Source organism: Carettochelys insculpta, chromosome 2 (assembly GCF_033958435.1).
Source record: "Carettochelys insculpta isolate YL-2023 chromosome 2, ASM3395843v1, whole genome shotgun sequence".
NCBI classification, from domain to species: Eukaryota; Metazoa; Chordata; order Testudines; family Carettochelyidae; genus Carettochelys; species Carettochelys insculpta.
Window position 1 is genome coordinate 115,234,638 of NC_134138.1, and position 18,867 is coordinate 115,253,504.

General features: G+C 42.6%; 1 protein-coding gene across 4 annotated transcripts in view; it reads left to right on the forward strand.

Moving 5' to 3' along the window:
• The window catches only part of KIAA0319 (KIAA0319 ortholog), a 54,065-nt gene that overhangs the window by 15,485 nt on the left and 19,713 nt on the right, over positions 1-18,867 (forward strand). For all 4 annotated transcript variants that reach the window (XM_074985885.1, XM_074985882.1, XM_074985884.1 and 1 more), the window contains 8 exons: positions 445-577; positions 3,173-3,401; positions 8,315-8,438; positions 10,181-10,313; positions 11,591-11,739; positions 13,342-13,493; positions 14,924-15,062; positions 17,776-17,935. In XM_074985885.1, coding sequence (XP_074841986.1) covers positions 445-577; positions 3,173-3,401; positions 8,315-8,438; positions 10,181-10,313; positions 11,591-11,739; positions 13,342-13,493; positions 14,924-15,062; positions 17,776-17,935 — 1,219 coding nt within the window. The remainder of the gene's footprint in view (positions 1-444; positions 578-3,172; positions 3,402-8,314; positions 8,439-10,180; positions 10,314-11,590; positions 11,740-13,341; positions 13,494-14,923; positions 15,063-17,775; positions 17,936-18,867) is intronic.

The following is an 18,867-nucleotide window of genomic DNA, read 5'->3' on the forward strand; positions in this document are numbered from 1 at the left end:
ACTAAGTAGGATTGAAGCCTAAATAGGTAATTACTTAAATGCTGGAGTGGAATTATCTGGTTCTGTTAAATTGTAGGCATTTTATATCCTCTCATGATTTTTTTCCTTGTTAGAATTGCATAAGGAAGCTACATATACCCACTTCTAAATGTAATTGTTGTATTATAGACCTGCCTATTTATAGACTTGTTTCCATTTAAAAAAATCAGCATCTACCACAACATAACAAGAAGTTACCTTGTTCTCAGTATAGGGAAATACTCTGGTGAGTCAGATGCTGTGATTTAATGCCTGTTGGCAAATTAAGATTGCTCTGGGTATTGGTGTGTATGTGGCCATATCTGAAGAGATAAATATAGAAAACCAATTAAAGTTTCATGCTATGAAAATTTGTAATACTCATATTGTTAATACTGGACGCCGGTATTTTTTTAATTGGTTTAGAAAGTAGAGATGACACTAAGATAGTGAGTTACCACTGGGAGGAAATTAAAGGTCCCTTGAGAGAACAGAAGGCAGCAGCTGACACACCCATTCTGCACTTGTCTAACCTTGTTCCTGGAAACTACACTTTCCGGTAAGTGGGGTGCTTTTCTCCTGCATTTCAAGCCTCACATCATGATTTCAATTCAAGATTTTCTTCTTTTTGTATATCCTTCGGAGCAGGGACCATCTTTTTGTTCTCATTGTAGGGTGTTTGGCACACTGGTGTTCTGGTACTTGATTAGAGCTCTGAGGTGCTACAGTTGTCTGTCTGTCTCTGTACTATGTTTGCTCTTAAACTGTGAGAGCTCCAACCACAAAATTTGTCATGCAGCTTCCTCTTACCTTAACTTAAACCAAGGTCAGGGTTTGGTTCTGCCTGGAGAGTAGGAAATGCCTGAAATTCCAGGGTTTCCTGGAACATGGAAAGGTGGGGGACAGAAGGCGCTGCCCACACTCCTCAGGAGGAACCACTGGCAGAGATGCGCTGCCATGGCCCTTTGGGAGGAGTTGCTGCCATAGCAGCATCACCTTCACTGCCACGGGTGGCCCTGCTAAACTGCCCCTCAACACACACACCTTCCAGCGCCCTGTTCTGAGATTTCTGCCTCACTTCTGCACCTCCACCCCCCACCTTGAGGCCCCACCAGCCCTCTTGCCTAAGCCACGCAGTCCCTGTCCTTCCCCACCTCGGAAGTCTCACTCCAGCCTTCATTTCTGAAAAATACTGTCATTGGAAAAAAGAGCACCTACGCTTTTCATTTATTTTCAACGAGGTTACTTCCATTAAAGAGCTGAGCAGCGCTGGGGACACCTGCTAGTACGAATAATAAAAGGCAGGCTTTGTCCAGGCATTTGAGGTGTTAGAACTTAACAAGACTTTGTAGACATATTTGGAAAATGTGGGGCTCTGTGAAAAGTTTGTGTGCTGATATTTGCATACATATACAGATCCATGTTCAGTTCTCGGTTATAGAGATGTAAGTCTGGTGCCACTCCAGTGGTTTCATGAGTTACTCCGTATTGACGGTGCTGTAAAGGAGACCGGGAATTGAGCCAATGTTGCCCATATTGGGGATGCTAAAATGCCTTCCCAGTAAGGGTCTTACAGTACTCTTGAGGCTAATGAGTGAAGTCTCAAAAGACTTATTATCTGGTGACCATTTATTAGATCCATGCATGGGAAATTGAAGTATAGAGACATTAAAGTGACCTGTCCAAAGCCACAAAGGCAATCTGTGGCAAAATTGGGAATAGAACCCTGAAGGGATTTTTCACTATCCTCCTGCTCTTGACAGAATCGCTTTTGTACTGGTTTTGTCCAATTTTTTTGGGACACTGCAAAGTGCATTTGCCTCCAGGCGTTCTGTTGTGTATAATAGGCACAACAGAACCAATGTTAACATTAAAGATGTGTTCAGCTACCACAACAAGAAGCACAGTATAAATGCCCAAACAGGTAGCTTTACCTGAGAATTTCATTCCCTTGTAGATAAATATATCATTCTTAACGTATAATGGGATTTCCATTTTGTTTATTGTTAGCAGTAATAGCACTTCAGACCAGTGTTTCTTAAACTGTGTTCTGAGCAACACTGGTGTTCTGTGAACAACCCAGAGGTGTGCCATGAACATTTGGAAAAATACAGGAGAGGTATACATTTTGTGTTGTTAGAACCAGACACAATGTTACTTTTCCATTGCTATGACACCTGATTAAATTACTTCATTTTGGTTTTGCTGTATATGCTGCTGATTGGTTTTTTCTTTTGATCTGACATCTTTTTCTGAAGAAAATTTTCCTGGCTGTTCCACATAAAAAATATTGTTTGGAGTTCTGTGGTCTCACAAATTTGAAGAAACACTGCCTGAGACTGCATCGTTTTGGTACTGGAAAAAAGAGTAACAGAGAGGGAGCCGTGCTAGTCTATATACTATCAAAACAAAAGAGCAGTTAAGTAGCACTTTAAAGACTAACAAAACAATTTATTAGGTGAGCTTTCGTGGGTCTGTCCCACGAAAGCTCACCTAATAAATTATTTAAAGCTCACCCAATAAATTATTTTGTTAGTCTTTAAAGTGCTACTTGACTGCTTTTTTGTTTGGAAAAAAGAGGACACTGTGAATGTTACTTCCTTTTAGCTTTGCTGTGTTGGGTGTCTAATTTTAGAACTTCTCTAGCAATCTTTTCTTCAGTATATTCAGATTGGTCTGAATATACTTTAGATGGGGAGTTAAATCCTGGGGTTCTTACTAAGTTTTGTTAAGAATTTTGGGACTTGGGATGAAATGTTGGCTCTGTTTCAAGTCAATGGGAGCTTTGCTGTGGACTTAAAGGGGGTAAGAATTTTGTCTGGGGTCCGGAATGGGTAGAGTTAAAAATTACAGGTATATTTTCAGTGTAGTCTAAGGCAGTGTTTGGAAATCAGTTCCTCCTCATTTACATAAGCCCTTTGTTTAGGAATCTTGATTTCCCTTCTGCCAGTTGATCACGTTAGAAACACCTTGCACCAGTGTAGGAAAGTACTCTTGACTTTGCTTTGTTTAGCTTTGTTTTAGGTGTTGTGTGTGGTGGGGTTTTTTTTTTTTTTTTGCCCTCTTCTGTTGCAGGAGGAATACAGGCATATAAACTCAGATCTGAGCAGAAATCCAAACTAGTGGATTTTCACTATCCCCCTTCCTCCTATAGGTTAACAGTTATCGATTCAGATGGAGCAGCTAACTCCACAATTGCCTCCCTGACAGTCAACAAACCAGTGGATTACCCACCCATTGCCAACACAGGACCAAATCAGGCAATAACTTTGCCCCACAACTTCATCACACTGAATGGAAACCAGAGCAGTGATGACCATGAGATTGTCAGCTACGAATGGTCACTTAGCCCCAAAAGTAAGGGCAAAGTGGTAGCCATGCAGGTAAGCTGATTTTTTGTTTAACATCAAAAGCTTGTTTTATCTTTGTTTCTAGTCACCAAAAATAAATGTCTGGAAATTGTCACCACATTTGCAATTTGTTTTACTTAAAATGTATTGTTACCCCTGTTGACCCACATAAAGTGTGCAATTCCTGGTTTAAATGCTTTTGAGAATCTACAGAGCTTGTTTTCATTCCTTTTGCTGGTGTTTTAACTTATTTTGGCCATCTTTGATTTCTGTGAGCAGCTCCATTATTGGTTCCCTTTGGTTTAACAAGAATACCGGCTCCCACTTTCTCTCCTTGGATCCAGCTGTTGCAGCATTATCCCTTCTGACTCAAGCTTTCAGAGTCATTCAAGCTGTTTCCATTAGGAGGAGAAATTGACAGTGGAGTGTTTCTTTGACACAATCCTGTTTTATGTACAAAGAACGTGCCCAAAGTCATGTTTCTATGAGCACAATAAGAACATGTCAGAGGGCCGTTTCTTTGCTCACGTTTCCAAACTTCTTTCCAACCAGATATTTGCCTAAAAAAGCTCTCACTTAACTTTCTTTCAGGGCCACATTAGAAGGTGCTGAGTCATCCCTGAACTAGAGTTCTGATTGAGCCACATGCACTGATGAGACATTCTGTTGTTAGGCTCCAGCCAGTCCACATGCCAGGAACTGGTCTGGTGACTCTCAAGGCCGGTGTATACATGTCTCAGGAGGAACAGTAGCTCAGTCTGCTCAGTGCTACTCCAGGGCTTAGAACCCTCTCCCACCTGCCTTAGCTTGTCCCAACCTTGTTCCTAGTCCTGCTCTGGCCTGGCTCTCATTCTGGGCTCGCTCTGACCCTGATCAGGACTTCTGATTCCAGTTCTGAACCCCCTGGCTCTGATCCCTAGGTCTGACTGCCACAGCTTTTATCACTAGGCTTGACCATCCCGACCTTGGTTTCTGATATTACCAGTGCTTCCCTAGCTGGCTGCTTCTCCCACAGAGAGATCTTCACCTCACAATTCTCAGTCCCCTGTTTTGCATTGAATCCCCAGTGAAATCCCCATCTACATGCCACACTTTCTGACCAGCATTTCATGTGGCCTATCTTTTGGGTGGTGGCTCCTCTTGTTTCAGGCTATCTTACTGCAGAAAGCGGTTTGCCTGCTTAATACATTTGTCGTGAGTGGAAGGCAGCTCTTAGGTTCTTCAGTTTTTAGTCCTTCAGCATCCCTCATAACAATATCTTCTGCACTCAGGAAGATTGTCCTGTCCGATTCACGTTAAGACAGTTTATCTTCTGTCAATTTTTGACTGTTTTATGGCTGTTCTCCACAAGAACTCTCTCTGTAATGAAATTTATCCTGGACTTCTTACACTCTGAAAGGCTACAGAGCACAACTCTGCAGTGAACTGACAAAATTTCCTGGTCAGCTGAACCACAGAAGCCACTTTTGTAGGGTATATGGGCTTGTGGGAAATATGGATGTTTTTGTACCATTATAATTACATTTGGTTTAGAACCTGATTGCAATTAAATTGGTACAGCCCCTTAATATGGGCTGAGTTATTCCCGTTCAGTTTGCCTTTCATGGCAGCTTTGCACTGCTAGAAATGTTCAGAATAGAAGATTGTGCTGATTTTAGCCGTATTGGTTATATTGATACAGCAGTTCAGAAAGCGCTTATATAAGTGCTAAGTCTGAGACTTAAGGTGTTTGTACCACCTATAACTATAGCTCTGGGTGTTGTTACAGCCCAAAGCAATTCTGCTGTTTGAATGGGACAATGGCTCAAAATGTCTTATGGGCTTATCAGTTATCCAATGTTGAAATGAGAGGGAATATTACAATTTCTGCTTAAGAATTGGAAATGGACTTTGTGACTACAAAGCTGAGGACATGTGGGCTACGTCTACACGTGAAGCCTACTTCGAAGTAGCCTATTTTGATGTGGAGACATCGAAATAGGCTATTTCGATGAATAACGTCTACACGTCCTCCAGGGCTGGCAACGTCGATGTTGAACATCGACATTGCGCAGCACCACATCGAAATAGGCGCAGCGAGGGAACGTCTACACGCCGAAGTAGCACACATCGAAATAAGGGTGCCAGGCAGAGCTGCAGACAGGGTCACAGGGCGGACTCAACAGCCAGCCGCTCCCTTAAAGGGCCCCTCCCAGACACACTTGCACTAAACAGCGCAAGATACACAGAGCCGACAACGAGTTGCAGACCCTGTGCATGCAGCATGAATCCTCCACTGCAGCAGCAGCAGCCAGAAGCCCTGGGCTAAGGGCTGCTGCACACGGTGACCATAGAGCCCCGCACGGGCTGGAGAGACAGCGTCTCTCAACCCCCCAGCTGATGGCCGCCATGGAGGACCCCACAATTTCGATGTTGCGGGACGCGCAACGACTACACGGTCCCTACTTCGACGTTGAACGTCGAAGTAGGGCGCTATTCCCATCCCCTCATGGGGTTAGCGGCTTCGACGTCTCGCCGCCTAACGTCGATGTTAACATCGAAATAGCGCCCAACACGTGTAGCCGTGACGGGCGCCATTTCGAAGTTAGTGCCGCTACTTCGAAGTAGCATGTACGTGTAGACACGGCTGTGGAGTGTTTTATTTGCATGTAGCTGATTTTTAACACAGAAATGAGAGTTGATGGTTAATTAATAAAATGACATCTTCATTCAAAGACATAGGTGGCATTGTTACCCGCACAAATTTCATCATCCCTTCCACACTTCAGGGACACACACACCTTTACCCAATCCGTAGGGTTCCAGGCGTGATCCTGTCCATTTTTAAACTCCCATCCTTACTCACATTCCTAGGGCTCAGGGTGTAATTCCCTGCAGGTATGCAGGATCTGTGCCACTGAAAAAGCCTTATGAAGTAATATTCTTATTCTCTATTTATTTACAATTACCAGGAAAGCAGAATACATGCTAAGCACACAGTATCATGCTCACCAATCCTGATAAGGCAGGCAGGCAGACTTCCACTGCTGGGACAGACATAGTCACTCTCTGGATGCTGGTTGCTGCACCTCAGGATCTTGGGGGTTGAGTCCTCCTTAAGGTGTTCCTTCTTCCATCTTTCCTGCTTGACGTTCTTTCCTTCCCTTCCTTTTTCTTTCTTGGTCCCCAGTTTAAGTAGTAAAACGTTAGTCCTCTTTAGCTTTATCTTGACCAATTATTTTAGTATAATTTTAGTAACTAATCATAACGTACAGCAGATGGGAGCAATTACAAACCAGACAGAGATTATACAGAAAACAGTAGAAAAGTGAGGACAATCTTTATAGAATGGTGATTGCACAACCTCAGTTATTGATAAGTTGTTGCTTGCCAGATGAAATGCTGTTAACTAAGTTTTCTTTACCCTTCTTGATATGTTTTTTTATCTGGTAACAGTGGGTGGCATTAAAATGTGGTCTTCTAAACAGCCTGATAGCAACAGAGAGATAGCTGTGCTAGTCTATATACTATCAAAACAAAAAAGTGCTACTGGACTGCCGTTGGTTTTTTATTTATTTATTTATTTTTTAATAAACAGCCTGATGTGACACTATTGTACTGAAGTGTAGATGGAATGTGAGTATCTGACCTGTATCTTCACAGTTAATGGCAGCTGCTTCATTCTGGCTGCAGCAGAGCTCTACGCCTCTCAATATGGCTATAGAGAAACCATATTGGTTATACTCCTTACACTACATTGCATCATAATTTGCTGTGGTGTGCATTTTTATGATACTGCAAATGATCACTTATTAATATGGTTGATCGGTGGGCTATAATGGGTCCAATGTATTTAAATTTCAGATTATTATGCTATTAATTGTGTGATAGGCATTATGAGAGAGCACCTTCTGGGAAATTTACCTCTGGGACCACGTCCTGATCCCACTGAAGTCAGTGGCAAAACTAACTATAATGTTAATGATATTAACTTCATTGGTCCCAGGATTTGATTCTTCTGTATTCTAAATATTTTCTTCATTGATATTTTCACTAAAAGACAATGTACAGTATAATGTTATAAAAAGTCTTATTGATATAAAATAGCTTTCCCCATATTATCTTCCCAATATGAATACAGTCAGACCTGTTTTTGCATTTTAAAGCTATGTTTTCATATTAACTGAGAGAAGCTGTTCTTTTCATAAATATTACATTTGATCAGCTTTGCTATGCTTAAATAAAAACACGTAATCAAGGAAATGAAACAGGTCGTAATAATGATGATCATAATTTAACTTGCTAGTTACGAAAGTAAATGTCAAATGCTCCACTGGAAATTATTTTGTTCATTTCCATGCTTTTAAAAAAACAGCAATTATTGCAAAATAAATTTAAATTTGGCTGGATATGAAACAGTACTGTCTTTTTGCATAACAGTCTGGGTAGTGTACAGGTTGAACCTCCCTAGCCTGGCACTCTCTCCTCTGGCAACATCCATAATGTGTGTGATTTTAGTCAGCTAGACAATAATTTGTCATGGATGTGGCCAAGTTTCCTGTGATCCCATAAAGTTTGTTAACAGCCACTAGTCCTGGCTCTCAGTGTTCTGTGCTGTTGTTTAGCTCTAATTTACCCCTAAATGTCTTCTAGGAGGCTAGTAAGCAGTGGAATGTTGGTAATTCTGCTAGACAATATTGACCTCCTGTGGTCTGGGAAATCCTCTCGTTCGGCACTGGTCAGGGTCCCGATGATACTGGCTTGAAGAGGTTCAACCTGTGTGTGAAATTTGCTTTTAAATTGATTCTTTCCTTGAGGCATATTTGGTTGGATAAAATGTTTATTCCGGTTATGAACTAAAACTTTAAGTTGGTACTATACTATGTTGTGTTGCTTGGACCATTTTGTACCTTTTTTAATTTTTCTTTCTTCATCTCCTTTAATCCTCTGTTTTACCTAATGACTAGGGAGTGCGGACTCCATACCTCCAATTATCTGCAATGCAGGAAGGAGATTACACGTTTCAGCTGACTGTTACAGACTCATCTAGACAGCGGTCCACAGCTGAGGTCACAGTGATTGTACAGCCTGGTAGGTAGACTGCAAACAGGTTTAACTTTGTAGATGATACATAAGCATCATAATTAAAAAACAATGACGAGTCCTGCAGCACCTCAAAAACTAACTATTTATTTGGGCATATGCTTTCAAAGGTAACAACCATTTCATCAGATACACAGAGATGAAGGGGTTTTCACCCACAGAAGCTTATGCTCAGATAAATCTGTTAGTTTTTAAGGTGCCACAGGACTCCTCATTGTTTTGTTTTGGCTTTGTTTCAGATAGAGACTAAAATGGCTACCCCTCTGAGACTTATAATTATAGCTGTTCTTGAAGGCTCAGTTTACCTGAGTCTTTTCTGCGTTGACTGTCTCAGTGGGCACACAGCATATCCAATGATCACTGCCTCAAAGACTCTCTTGCTTTTTCTTTTACAAGTGGACAGCATAGCTAAAAATAAAATTGACTAAAGTATGTATGTCTGTGCTGAAAGCTCCCACTAAGCAAGTCACGTAAGGCATTCATCACAGAGCCACATTTTAACTGAATCTTCGAAAGCTGAAATGCAATTCTGTGCTGAAGTTCCTGCACTGCCAGCCTGCTCAGCGAGGTCATTCAGCATGTAAATCAGGGCTTCACTCAATTGTCGCATTGCTCTGTGTTTTCACCTTCAGGATTCCTTTTGTAGTTTTAATTCGCAGTATGCCTGCTTTATAAGTGAGGCTGGAAATTTGCACGGTCAGTTTTCAAAACTTTTCTTTCAAATGATCTTCTGGTTTTGAACCTGACTGATGGACACCTCCAAATGGCCTCGGTCTCCTCAAATTTTCCCGAAGGTTTAATTTGGGTAGCACATTTGCCACACTTTAGGACCCACTGAGGTGGGAGGCCAGAATTAAAGAGCCCCATAGACTGAGTCTAATAAGTGCTAGTCAGCTGGCACAGGCCAGCTGCAGGTTTTAACTGACAGCTAGACGTAACCTAAGAGTACAGCATTATATGCTGCAGGTGACCACATTGCAAGAAGGCTCTACTACAGATGTTTACTGCAGTGATCAGGAACATAAATCCCAGGTGCAGCCCAGGTCTGTCCATTTAAAATTGAGGACAGTGTGGCACTAGGAGAATTTTACTCATGCAATGTGGACCAAGGATGACCCGATATTCTGGGAAAAGAGCTCATGAGTGTGACCCATTGCTGTCACAGCAGGGATTATAAGAAGAATAATCGGAAGCACATTGCTTGAACATATCCTCAGGTGTCATAAATTGGCAGAACTCCATTGAAGGCAGTAGAGTTTTGTTGATAAAGATCTGGCTCAAGATTACTTCTGTATAATCAAGGACCACATTCATGTTGGTGGGAGTCAGCGGACTTCCACAGGTCTGGGTGAATCTGACTCCACATGCTGAGTAGGGGTATGTTTGAGTGGCGTAGAGAAAAAAAAATACCCCAAGACTGATGGCGCAAAGCATTTTAAAGGTTCGTAAGAGAAGATGCAAACGCTCTTTCATTGTGATTGTGCCGTGAAAAGTGATATCCCGCCTCATTCTGTACACTCCCTTATGTGCCAGGCAGAACATGTTCCACTCTAAGGTTTCTGCAGAACTACTTACTAACACCCTCGAAGATCTTAGTCGTGTATAAAGCAGATCTTGCCTTCACAGTTCTTGAACAAATGTGTACGCATTAAAAATGGCCCCCGTCATTGATAATTCCCACAAGTGACTGATTAGGAAATACGTTGTATTTTTAAAAATTATTTTTACAGAAAATAACAGTCCCCCAGTAGCGGTGGCTGGTCCAGATAAGGAATTAACATTTCCGGTAGAAAGCACTATACTGGACGGAAGCAAAAGCCATGATGACCAAGGCATTGTATTCTATCACTGGGAAAATATCAGGTATCTAGTCAAAATGAGGTTAGTGCTTGGCTGCTTGGCTGAAAGAGTATCCAACACTATTGTCAAGGAGATGCAAGACTGAGAATAGCTTTGGGAGTCATGCTGCTTTGCTTGATGGAGGATGGGATAGCAACTTGAGAGGGGTGAGAATACATGAAGGGTTTAAACAGAGTAAACTGATGCCTTGCAATGTTGGCTGGAAACACATTTAGCCCATTTATTTTGCTCTTACACACACACGTTTGAGTAAGTTGACTCACAGGAAAAGTAGCACTGTTTGTACCCAGACAGGAAGAGGATGGGACAGAAGGAAGGATCACATCCTGGTGCTGGTCCCTCTGTGTCTCTGCCCACAATGAAAATATCAAACCAAACAGTGTTGGATGTCCTGGATGCCATGTTAGGCTGTTGCATGTATGTGCCTTTCTGCTAAGTGTGATTAGCAGCATGTCTGCTCGTGACCTGCAGGAATGTTGGATTCAGCTTGAAAGCCTGTGAGATGTCTACCTGCATCTTGTAATGAGTCATGGCAGATTAGTACTTAGAAGGTTTGTTTAAAAAATGGCAGAAACTCAAAAGTCCTCCTTTAGAAAGTGAATAAGAGAGTTGCACATCAGTAATGTATAGTCATTTTGTATGTTCCTAGATTAGTCTTCTCAGTGAATACAGTGAAAAACTAAATGGTAGCTTAAATTCCTAGTATGTTTGAATCTGGGTTTTCATCAACCTAGGGCTGGATTGTTGCTATGTATGGATTGTATTTTAACTTTTACATCTTTGGACAGTGATTTACAGTATTTTACAAAATTTTGTAATTGGGTTTGTATGTATAAAGTGACTTGATGGTTTTTTTTTTTGTTAATGTAGCAGCTGTCATACTTTCCACATGTTGGGCAGTGGGCATACTGGCATTCAGGATATTATTATTGTTATTATTATTATTATTATTATAGTGACTGCGTGGCACTCCTGTGATTATGGCAAATGTGTCCATAATTGTTTGTTGACATATTAGAGCAAGAGAGTGGGAATCATTCCTGGATGCTTTTCCTGCTCGTGAGTTGATGTGTGAATGTGGGCACCTCAGTTTGCCTCGTTCATCTGTAAAGCATATATAAAAATTCAAATTCTGGCTGCCAGATTTATGTCTGGTGTAATTCTAGTGCTGTTGGTGTGTAGCCACTGCTTTATAAATGCGAACAGAATGAATGATGGAATAACACCTAGGGGAGAATTTGTCCTGTTGTGATTATTTGCATGTGGTGTTTTTGTTGCAGTGGGCCCACCACTGTGCAAATGGAAAACACTAACAAAGCAGTGGCAACTGTGAGTGGTCTACAAGTTGGTACCTATTACTTCCGCCTGACAGTGAAAGACAGCCAGGGCTTGAGCAACACAGCTACGCTCTCTGTTACTGTTAAGGAAGGTGAGCCAAATTGCCTCTTCATGGACAAAGGAGTGGGACTTCCCGGTTATAGTGACCATTTAGAAAATGAGAGAAAATTCGCAGCGTGCTCGATGACCAATTTGGTTCCACGTGAACTCAGAGAAACCCGCCAAAGTAAAACCAGTATCTAATCAAGATCCATTGTTTCTTATGTGACTGTAATATAATTATTTCTAGGGCTTTCTTTAAGTTACTCGCATATACAAATAATATATTGATTAATTGTTTAAAAATGTCTGCAGGAATGATGTTAACCTCAGTATGTACTCTTTGTGAATAGAGTAATATTGCATTCTCAGAAAGTTAGCAGCAGCTACCTGTGCAATTAAAATAATACTAAAAAAACAAAGGCTCAAGTGCCAGTTGAACTCTCACAGTAAGTACATATTTATTTGTTTATAGTACAGAGATGGAGAAACAGTGATTTGCCCCACATGCCTCCCTGTAGAAACCCTCCTGTCCTTTTTCCAGTGTGCTGCAGGAGTGGCCCAAGTACACCTCTGGAGAGAAATGCAATGTAGGCTTCACTCTGCAGTTTGTGGTGTTCTTTAATAGGGAGATGGAACGGGGGGCAGGGGGGTCAAAGCACTTCTTGTTCCCTCTTGGTCTGAATATCTTGGGGCCGATGACCTACATGGACTTGCTTCACTGTGTTATAGATGCACTCTGTTTTACTGCATGCAAATCAGCTGACACCCTTGGTGCACAATCTGCTTGTGTGTATTCTGTCATGTTATTTCTTTGTAGACTTACACACCATCCCACCATGTAAATATGGCATCTTCTTACTCAACAGAGCTGCTCTGTGTATTCAGAACCGTAGCAGCTGGCTTTAGTGGCAAAAATGTGTTTTAGGGCTTTTTTTTTCACTCCAGCTAGCACTGCAGTGCCAGCAGAGCTGGTGGAAAGAGCTGGCCCATATCGCTTCAAGTAACTTATCAGCAGAACTGTTTACCAAATTTCAAATACAGAGCCAATCGGGGACACCTGTGCAAACCCACTGATGGCAAAGAAGCTGCACAGGTATTGCCAAGGACATAATTTGAAGACAGCATGTCCCCAAGGCCTCACTTGAGCTGTGGAGGCTGTCCATGTGTTGCTGGTCAAGAAGAGACGAACCCAGCTTGACTCTAAGACCCTGAGTTGAATCGGTGGGACGAGCACTTACGAAACAAAAATCGTATTTGTAAATTGAGAGAATCTAATCTGGAAGTTATTGAGAGAGAATCAGTGTAGGACCCCACAATGCCATGTTTACAGGGTTGCTTTCCAAAGTGTGAGTATCCTTCTGCAGTAATCCTTTCAGTAATGTAGCAGTGTTTCTCCAGATTGCACTGTGTGGTCAAACACAACACTGCCACTCCTGCTTCCTTAACTTCTGTAGAATCGTATGCCTTTTCTCACTGGAGCTGAATTTCACCTCCTCCCTTGCTGACGCTTTTATGTTTGTTGTCCTTGACTGTCTGAAGCTCAGGGGATTGTACTATGAGCAGGCATTGTGTGTTTCTCTGCTGTCGTGTATCATTTAGCTCTTGCACCTTTTGAGAGAAATCATTCCCACTTTATTGTCTTTGTGGTTAGAAAACAATAGTCCTCCCCAGGCGCGTGCTGGAGGCAAACACGTCCTTGTGCTTCCCAATAACTCTATTAACTTGGATGGCTCATGGTCTTCTGATGACCAAGGAATTGTATCATATCTGTGGATTCGAGATGGCCAAAGCCCAGCAGCTGGCGTAAGTATTTTGAAAGTATTTAATTGGGAGCAAAATGTGTCCTCTCTGACATGCCTGCAAGCCCTCTGACTTCAGTGTACCATGCTGGCAAATGTGTTCAGTTAGTGGCTATAGTAGGGATTGTTGTTACATCTGCTTTTATTTTACAACTGTATTAATGAACTGATACAAGGCACTTTAATTATTGTTGCAGGTTATAGTCTCTTTGGAGGGCTAGAGCAGTGAGGACAGGGCAGCCACAGTACTAGAACGAGAGCTGAACAACATGGCCATGTGATAGTAAAGTGAGATTAGGCTGGGAAAAATACAAACTAATGAGCCAGGGGGAAATAATGTGGAACCCAGATATTCAAGAAGGAGGAAGATTGTTGTAAAGCAAAGATGTTGATTAAAGCCTGAGAAATTTTCAGTGAGGGATGATGACAAACCACAGTGAGTTTGTCATAGACCAAAGAGCTGATAAGCTAGCTCAGTCAGACACCGGCAGAACTACCCCCAGAATGCTGAGTCTGGATCAGCGCTCTTGAGTATCAGAAGGACGACAGATTGGCAGGAACTGGGGGATGGGGAAGAAGGAGCAAAATCGTTATGAATCAGAAGGGAGTTATTCACTGGAGAACATTAAAAGAATGGTTTAGTGTAATAACACATAAGAGAGAAGATAACAGTCTGCATAGATCTAAAGGTATAAACACCCAGAAAGGGGGGAAATTGTTCAGAGCCCATGGAGGCAGAATAAAGAATATTGGGATAAAATTGAGAAATAAAAACGAAGAGTGGGTCTTATTTTCAAACAAAAGTGCAGCTAAGCATGTCTGCCTTGAACACAAGCTCTCCTTCTCTTACGAGCTTCATGGAAGACATCCACACTGTATGGGCACGTACGCACCACTGTGACTACGTCTGTGCTGCAACTGGGGGTGTAATTTGCGGTTTATGGTGCTGTCGCTAATCTAGTTTGCTGCATCCTCGCTATTTTTAGAGAGCTAACTAGACAAACTGGCAAACTGCAAATGACACTTCCAGTTGCAATTGTAGATGTAGCCTCATTACCACTCTCTCATGTACATGGGTTCATTGTAAACTCTGGCAGTTCTAGGAAGGGTTATTTTGAGGCGGTCTCTCTGTTGTCTGTATTTAAAGGCTGAAGGTGAGCTTTGTGGTGGATTCCTCCTGGGCTGACAATTGTTAATGCAAGACTGGAAGTTTCTCTAATAGATCTGCTCGGGGAATTATTTTGAAGATGCTCCATGGCCTGTGTTATACAGCAGCTCAGATTGTCCAATCACAGTGGTCTATTCTGGCCATGGAATCTGTGGATCCACATTCTGCAGTCAGATTGATGTACGACTTGCTTGCCTCAGTCCTCTCAAGGAGTATAACCTCTGCCACTATCTCTTTATTTTATTTTATTTAATTTTTTTGTGCAGGATGTGATACATCACTCAGGCCATGAGGCAGTTCTGCAGCTAACCAATCTTGTGGAAGGTCTCTATATTTTTCACTTGAAAGTCACAGATGCTAAAGGAGATTCAGCTATTGACACAGCTACGGTGGAAGTGCGGCCTGGTATGATCATTAAAAGGTCATCTGTAAGCTGTGTGTACCTCCGCTTTGCTTTTCTTTGCTGTTGGCAGGTTCCTGTCAAGTTAAAAATCATGGGTTTGATTCTCCACCACATTCTATTGTTGTTTGCACACATTCAAAGTGGGTGTAAAATACAGTGATATCTGAGTTCTCTTTTTAAGTTTATCTGTGATATTATTGTACATCCACTTCTCACAGGTATACATGCTCGCACCCTTTTCAGTTAGTGGAGAATAAGGCCCCATTGTTTTTAAAAAATGCTCTCTTGACTATTTTACAAGTGACACCTTTGCTTATTAAAACTGAAACACACATATATTACTTTTCATTATTGTTCGTGTTACATTTCAGTCCATTTGGACAATGCAATTAGACAAATCACTTTTATTTTTAGTCACTTACTGCCCAGTTATACTTTCTGGGTCTCATACCAGCCATGTTATGCCTCATGGCTGAGAGCAAACTGTCGACAAGATGCATTTTGTGTGCTGAAGTTCCACCAGTTTTTTGTTGACAAAACCCAGGTTTTCTCAGTAAAACTCACTAGTGTAACCAGAGCTTCAATGTTCTTTGCTGTTATTTAGCTGTACAGTCATTCCTCATTAAATGAATACTTGATTTACGAGTACTTGCTTAAACGAGGGACATGTATGCCTCCCTTAGTTCACTCTGCAAGTGAACTCCCCCTGCCATATGAGCCTTACCCTCCTCCCCATGGCCCCAAGTCCCCTGATCTGACCCCCCTGGAGCCCCAACCGGCTGCAGCCAGACCCTCTGCTGGTCCCACAGCCTGACCTCTCTCCCCCACCCCCGCAGCCCCAAAATGTGGCAGCCTGACGCCCCTGCTGGCCCCACAGCCAGACCCTCCCCAGTGCTTGATTCCCCCCACCCCCGCAGCCTAACCCCCCTGCTGGCCCCAAACCGCAACAGCCTGAATCTCCCCCACTAGATTTTAACCCTCCCTTCTGCTCATGGCCCCAAACTACCCCCAGCCTTTAACTCTCCCCATCCCAAGGTTCACTTACCTTTCAAAAGCGGCGCCACCTGCTGCCGCTCCTTTCCCGAGTTAGGAGCCCTAGTAACTAATCAGAGACTTTTACATGTAATTTAATAGGAATGTAGTGTCCCTGTTATGAGTTTCTGCCTACAAGCAGAAAGTTGGGAATCAGTTGTGCTCGTATAGCGAAGGATGAGTGTAATTTACTCCTAAACGTCTTCTAAGAGCCCAGTAAGCAGTGGAAGTGTTGATAATACTGCTAGACAATGTTGACCTCCCATGGTTCAGCAAATTTTCTTGTTTGGCACCAGTCAGGTCACAAGGGTGCCGGACTAGAGAGGTTCAACCTGTATATAAATACTCACCCGAAAACTGAAAACCAGGAGAAAAATGTTTTACGCCATATATATGTTTATAAAATAGAATTATATATACACAACATTTTTTCTCTTGGTTTTACGCTTTTTGTAAAAATATGTGGGGATGGACAATTCTGTGGTGAAGGCATGGGGTGGGTATTTGGAAGATGTAAATTCTAATCCTGGTTCTGCCATGGATTTTCTGTGTGATTTGTGGCCAAGTCACTTAACCTCTGTGCCATGTTTTCTTCTTCTGTACAATCTGGATAACACTTACTGGCTGTGTCTACATTACCTCCCTACTTCGAAGGGAAGATGGTAAGTAGGTGTCAGGAGATTATGAATGAAGTGCTGCGCTGCATATGCAGCACTTCATTGAGCTAATTCTTCCCTGCGGCAACTTCGAAGTGTTAAACTTCAAAGTGCTGGCTTGTCTGTAGCCGCGGCTCACCTGCTGGTACTTTGAAGTGCCTGGGCAACTTCAAAGTCCCTTTACTCCTCAAAATTTCGCCCAGGCACTTTGAAGTACCGGCCTGTGAGCCACAGCTACACATGAGCCAGCACTTCAAAGTTGCGATGGGGGAGAATCAGCTGAATGAGGTTCTGCGTATGCACCGCAGCACTTCATTAATAATATCCTGACATCCTACTTAGCATCCTCCCTTCGAAGTAGGGAGGTGGTGTAGACACAGCCAATGTGTGACTGGGTTGTTGTGCAGCTTGCGATGTTCATAAAGACCCACAGAATGGCAACCCCTATTGAAGAAAACCTACGTTATCAAGTCAAATTTGCTTCAACTATTTGTTTAACTTTTTCTGCCCCAAGTTAGTATGAATCTATATGAGTAATATAAATCCATGAGTGCTGCATTTAAGCACATGCTTAATTGCTTTTCCTGACTTTAGGCCTTAACGATGGTTGAGACAGCATTGAGGGAGGCTTTTAGGGGAAGGTAGCGTTAGGGTTGTTTGTGTGAGCTCTTACTGTCAGGCTTTTATGCACAAAACTCAAGCACTTAACTGTGTCTGCCTCTGTGCATGAGCAAGCCCTGCAGGACAGCTGATGAAGAGCCTTGACATTAGCTCTAAGGTTCATTGATTCTCATTCCTGTTTGTAGAAACAATGCTGGATTGTAACTAACTTGGGCAGATGGGAATGAGATCGAAACTTAGTTCATTTTGAAGCAAACCAGACTAAGTACTCTTCTAGATTACCTTTCCCCATAAAGGAAAAGGGTAGAGGTACCTGGGTTACTAATCATGCCCACCAACCACAGATGAAATATTTGTCAGTGTGTTGGGGGGGGGAAAGCAAGTGTGTGTGTGTTTGTTTTTTCAGACCCTAAAAAAAATGGTCTGGTGGAGTTGATTTTGCAAGTTGGAGCTGGCCAGCTAACTGAGCAACAAAAGGACACCCTGGTGAGACAGCTAGCGGTGCTGCTGAACGTCTTGGATTCAGACATCAAAGTCCAGAAGATACAAGCCTACTCAGATTTAAGGTATATAGATATCAGTGCATATGATTATGGACATGGCAGCTGCCCTGTGACAGTGTAGTTAAAGCATCATTATTGTGGTAGGAGCTAAGGGGTTGCGTGTTAGGGATCCCTTGTCTATAAGTAGCTAGGGAAACTGCAAGCCCTAAATTACAACTGGATCTGCTCCAATCCCACTGACAGAGAGAAACAGCTACAAGATCTTTACCAAGCATTGTTAAAATGTAATTACACACCCAGAGAAGTGGTGAAACAGATTGACAGAGCCAGATGATATCCAGAAGTTAGTTACTTCCAAGTAGGCCCAACAAGGAGGAGAACACCACTTGTCATCGTCTACAGCCCCCAGCTTAAACCCCTCCAGCGCATCATTGACAATCTACAGTCTATCCAGGAAAACAATCCCTCACTCTCATAGACCTTGGGTGACAGGCCAGCCCTCACCTACAGACAGCTGCCCAACCTTAAGAAAATTCTCACTGGCAGCCACATGCAGCTCCACAGAAACACTAACCCTGGAACCTATCCCTGCAACAAACCCCTTTGCCAGCTCTAGCCACATATCTATGCAGGTGACACCATCATGGGACCCAAACACATCCACCACACCATCAGGGGTTCACACACCTGTACATCCACTAAGGGGACATATCCCATCAAGTGTCAGTAATGCCTCTCTTGTCATGTATCTTGGACAAAGTGGACAGTCTCTGCACCCAAGGATAAATGGACACAATTCAGACACCAGAAATTGAAATACACGTGAATCTCTAGGGGGAAGGCTTAAGGCTCTCTGGACATTCAGGCCGTGTCTACACTAGCTGAAAACTTCAAAATGGCTATGCAAATGGCCATTTCGAAGTTTACTAATGAAGCGCTGAAATGCGTATTCAGCGCCTCACTAGAATGCCGGTAGTTGTGGCTCTTCGAAATTG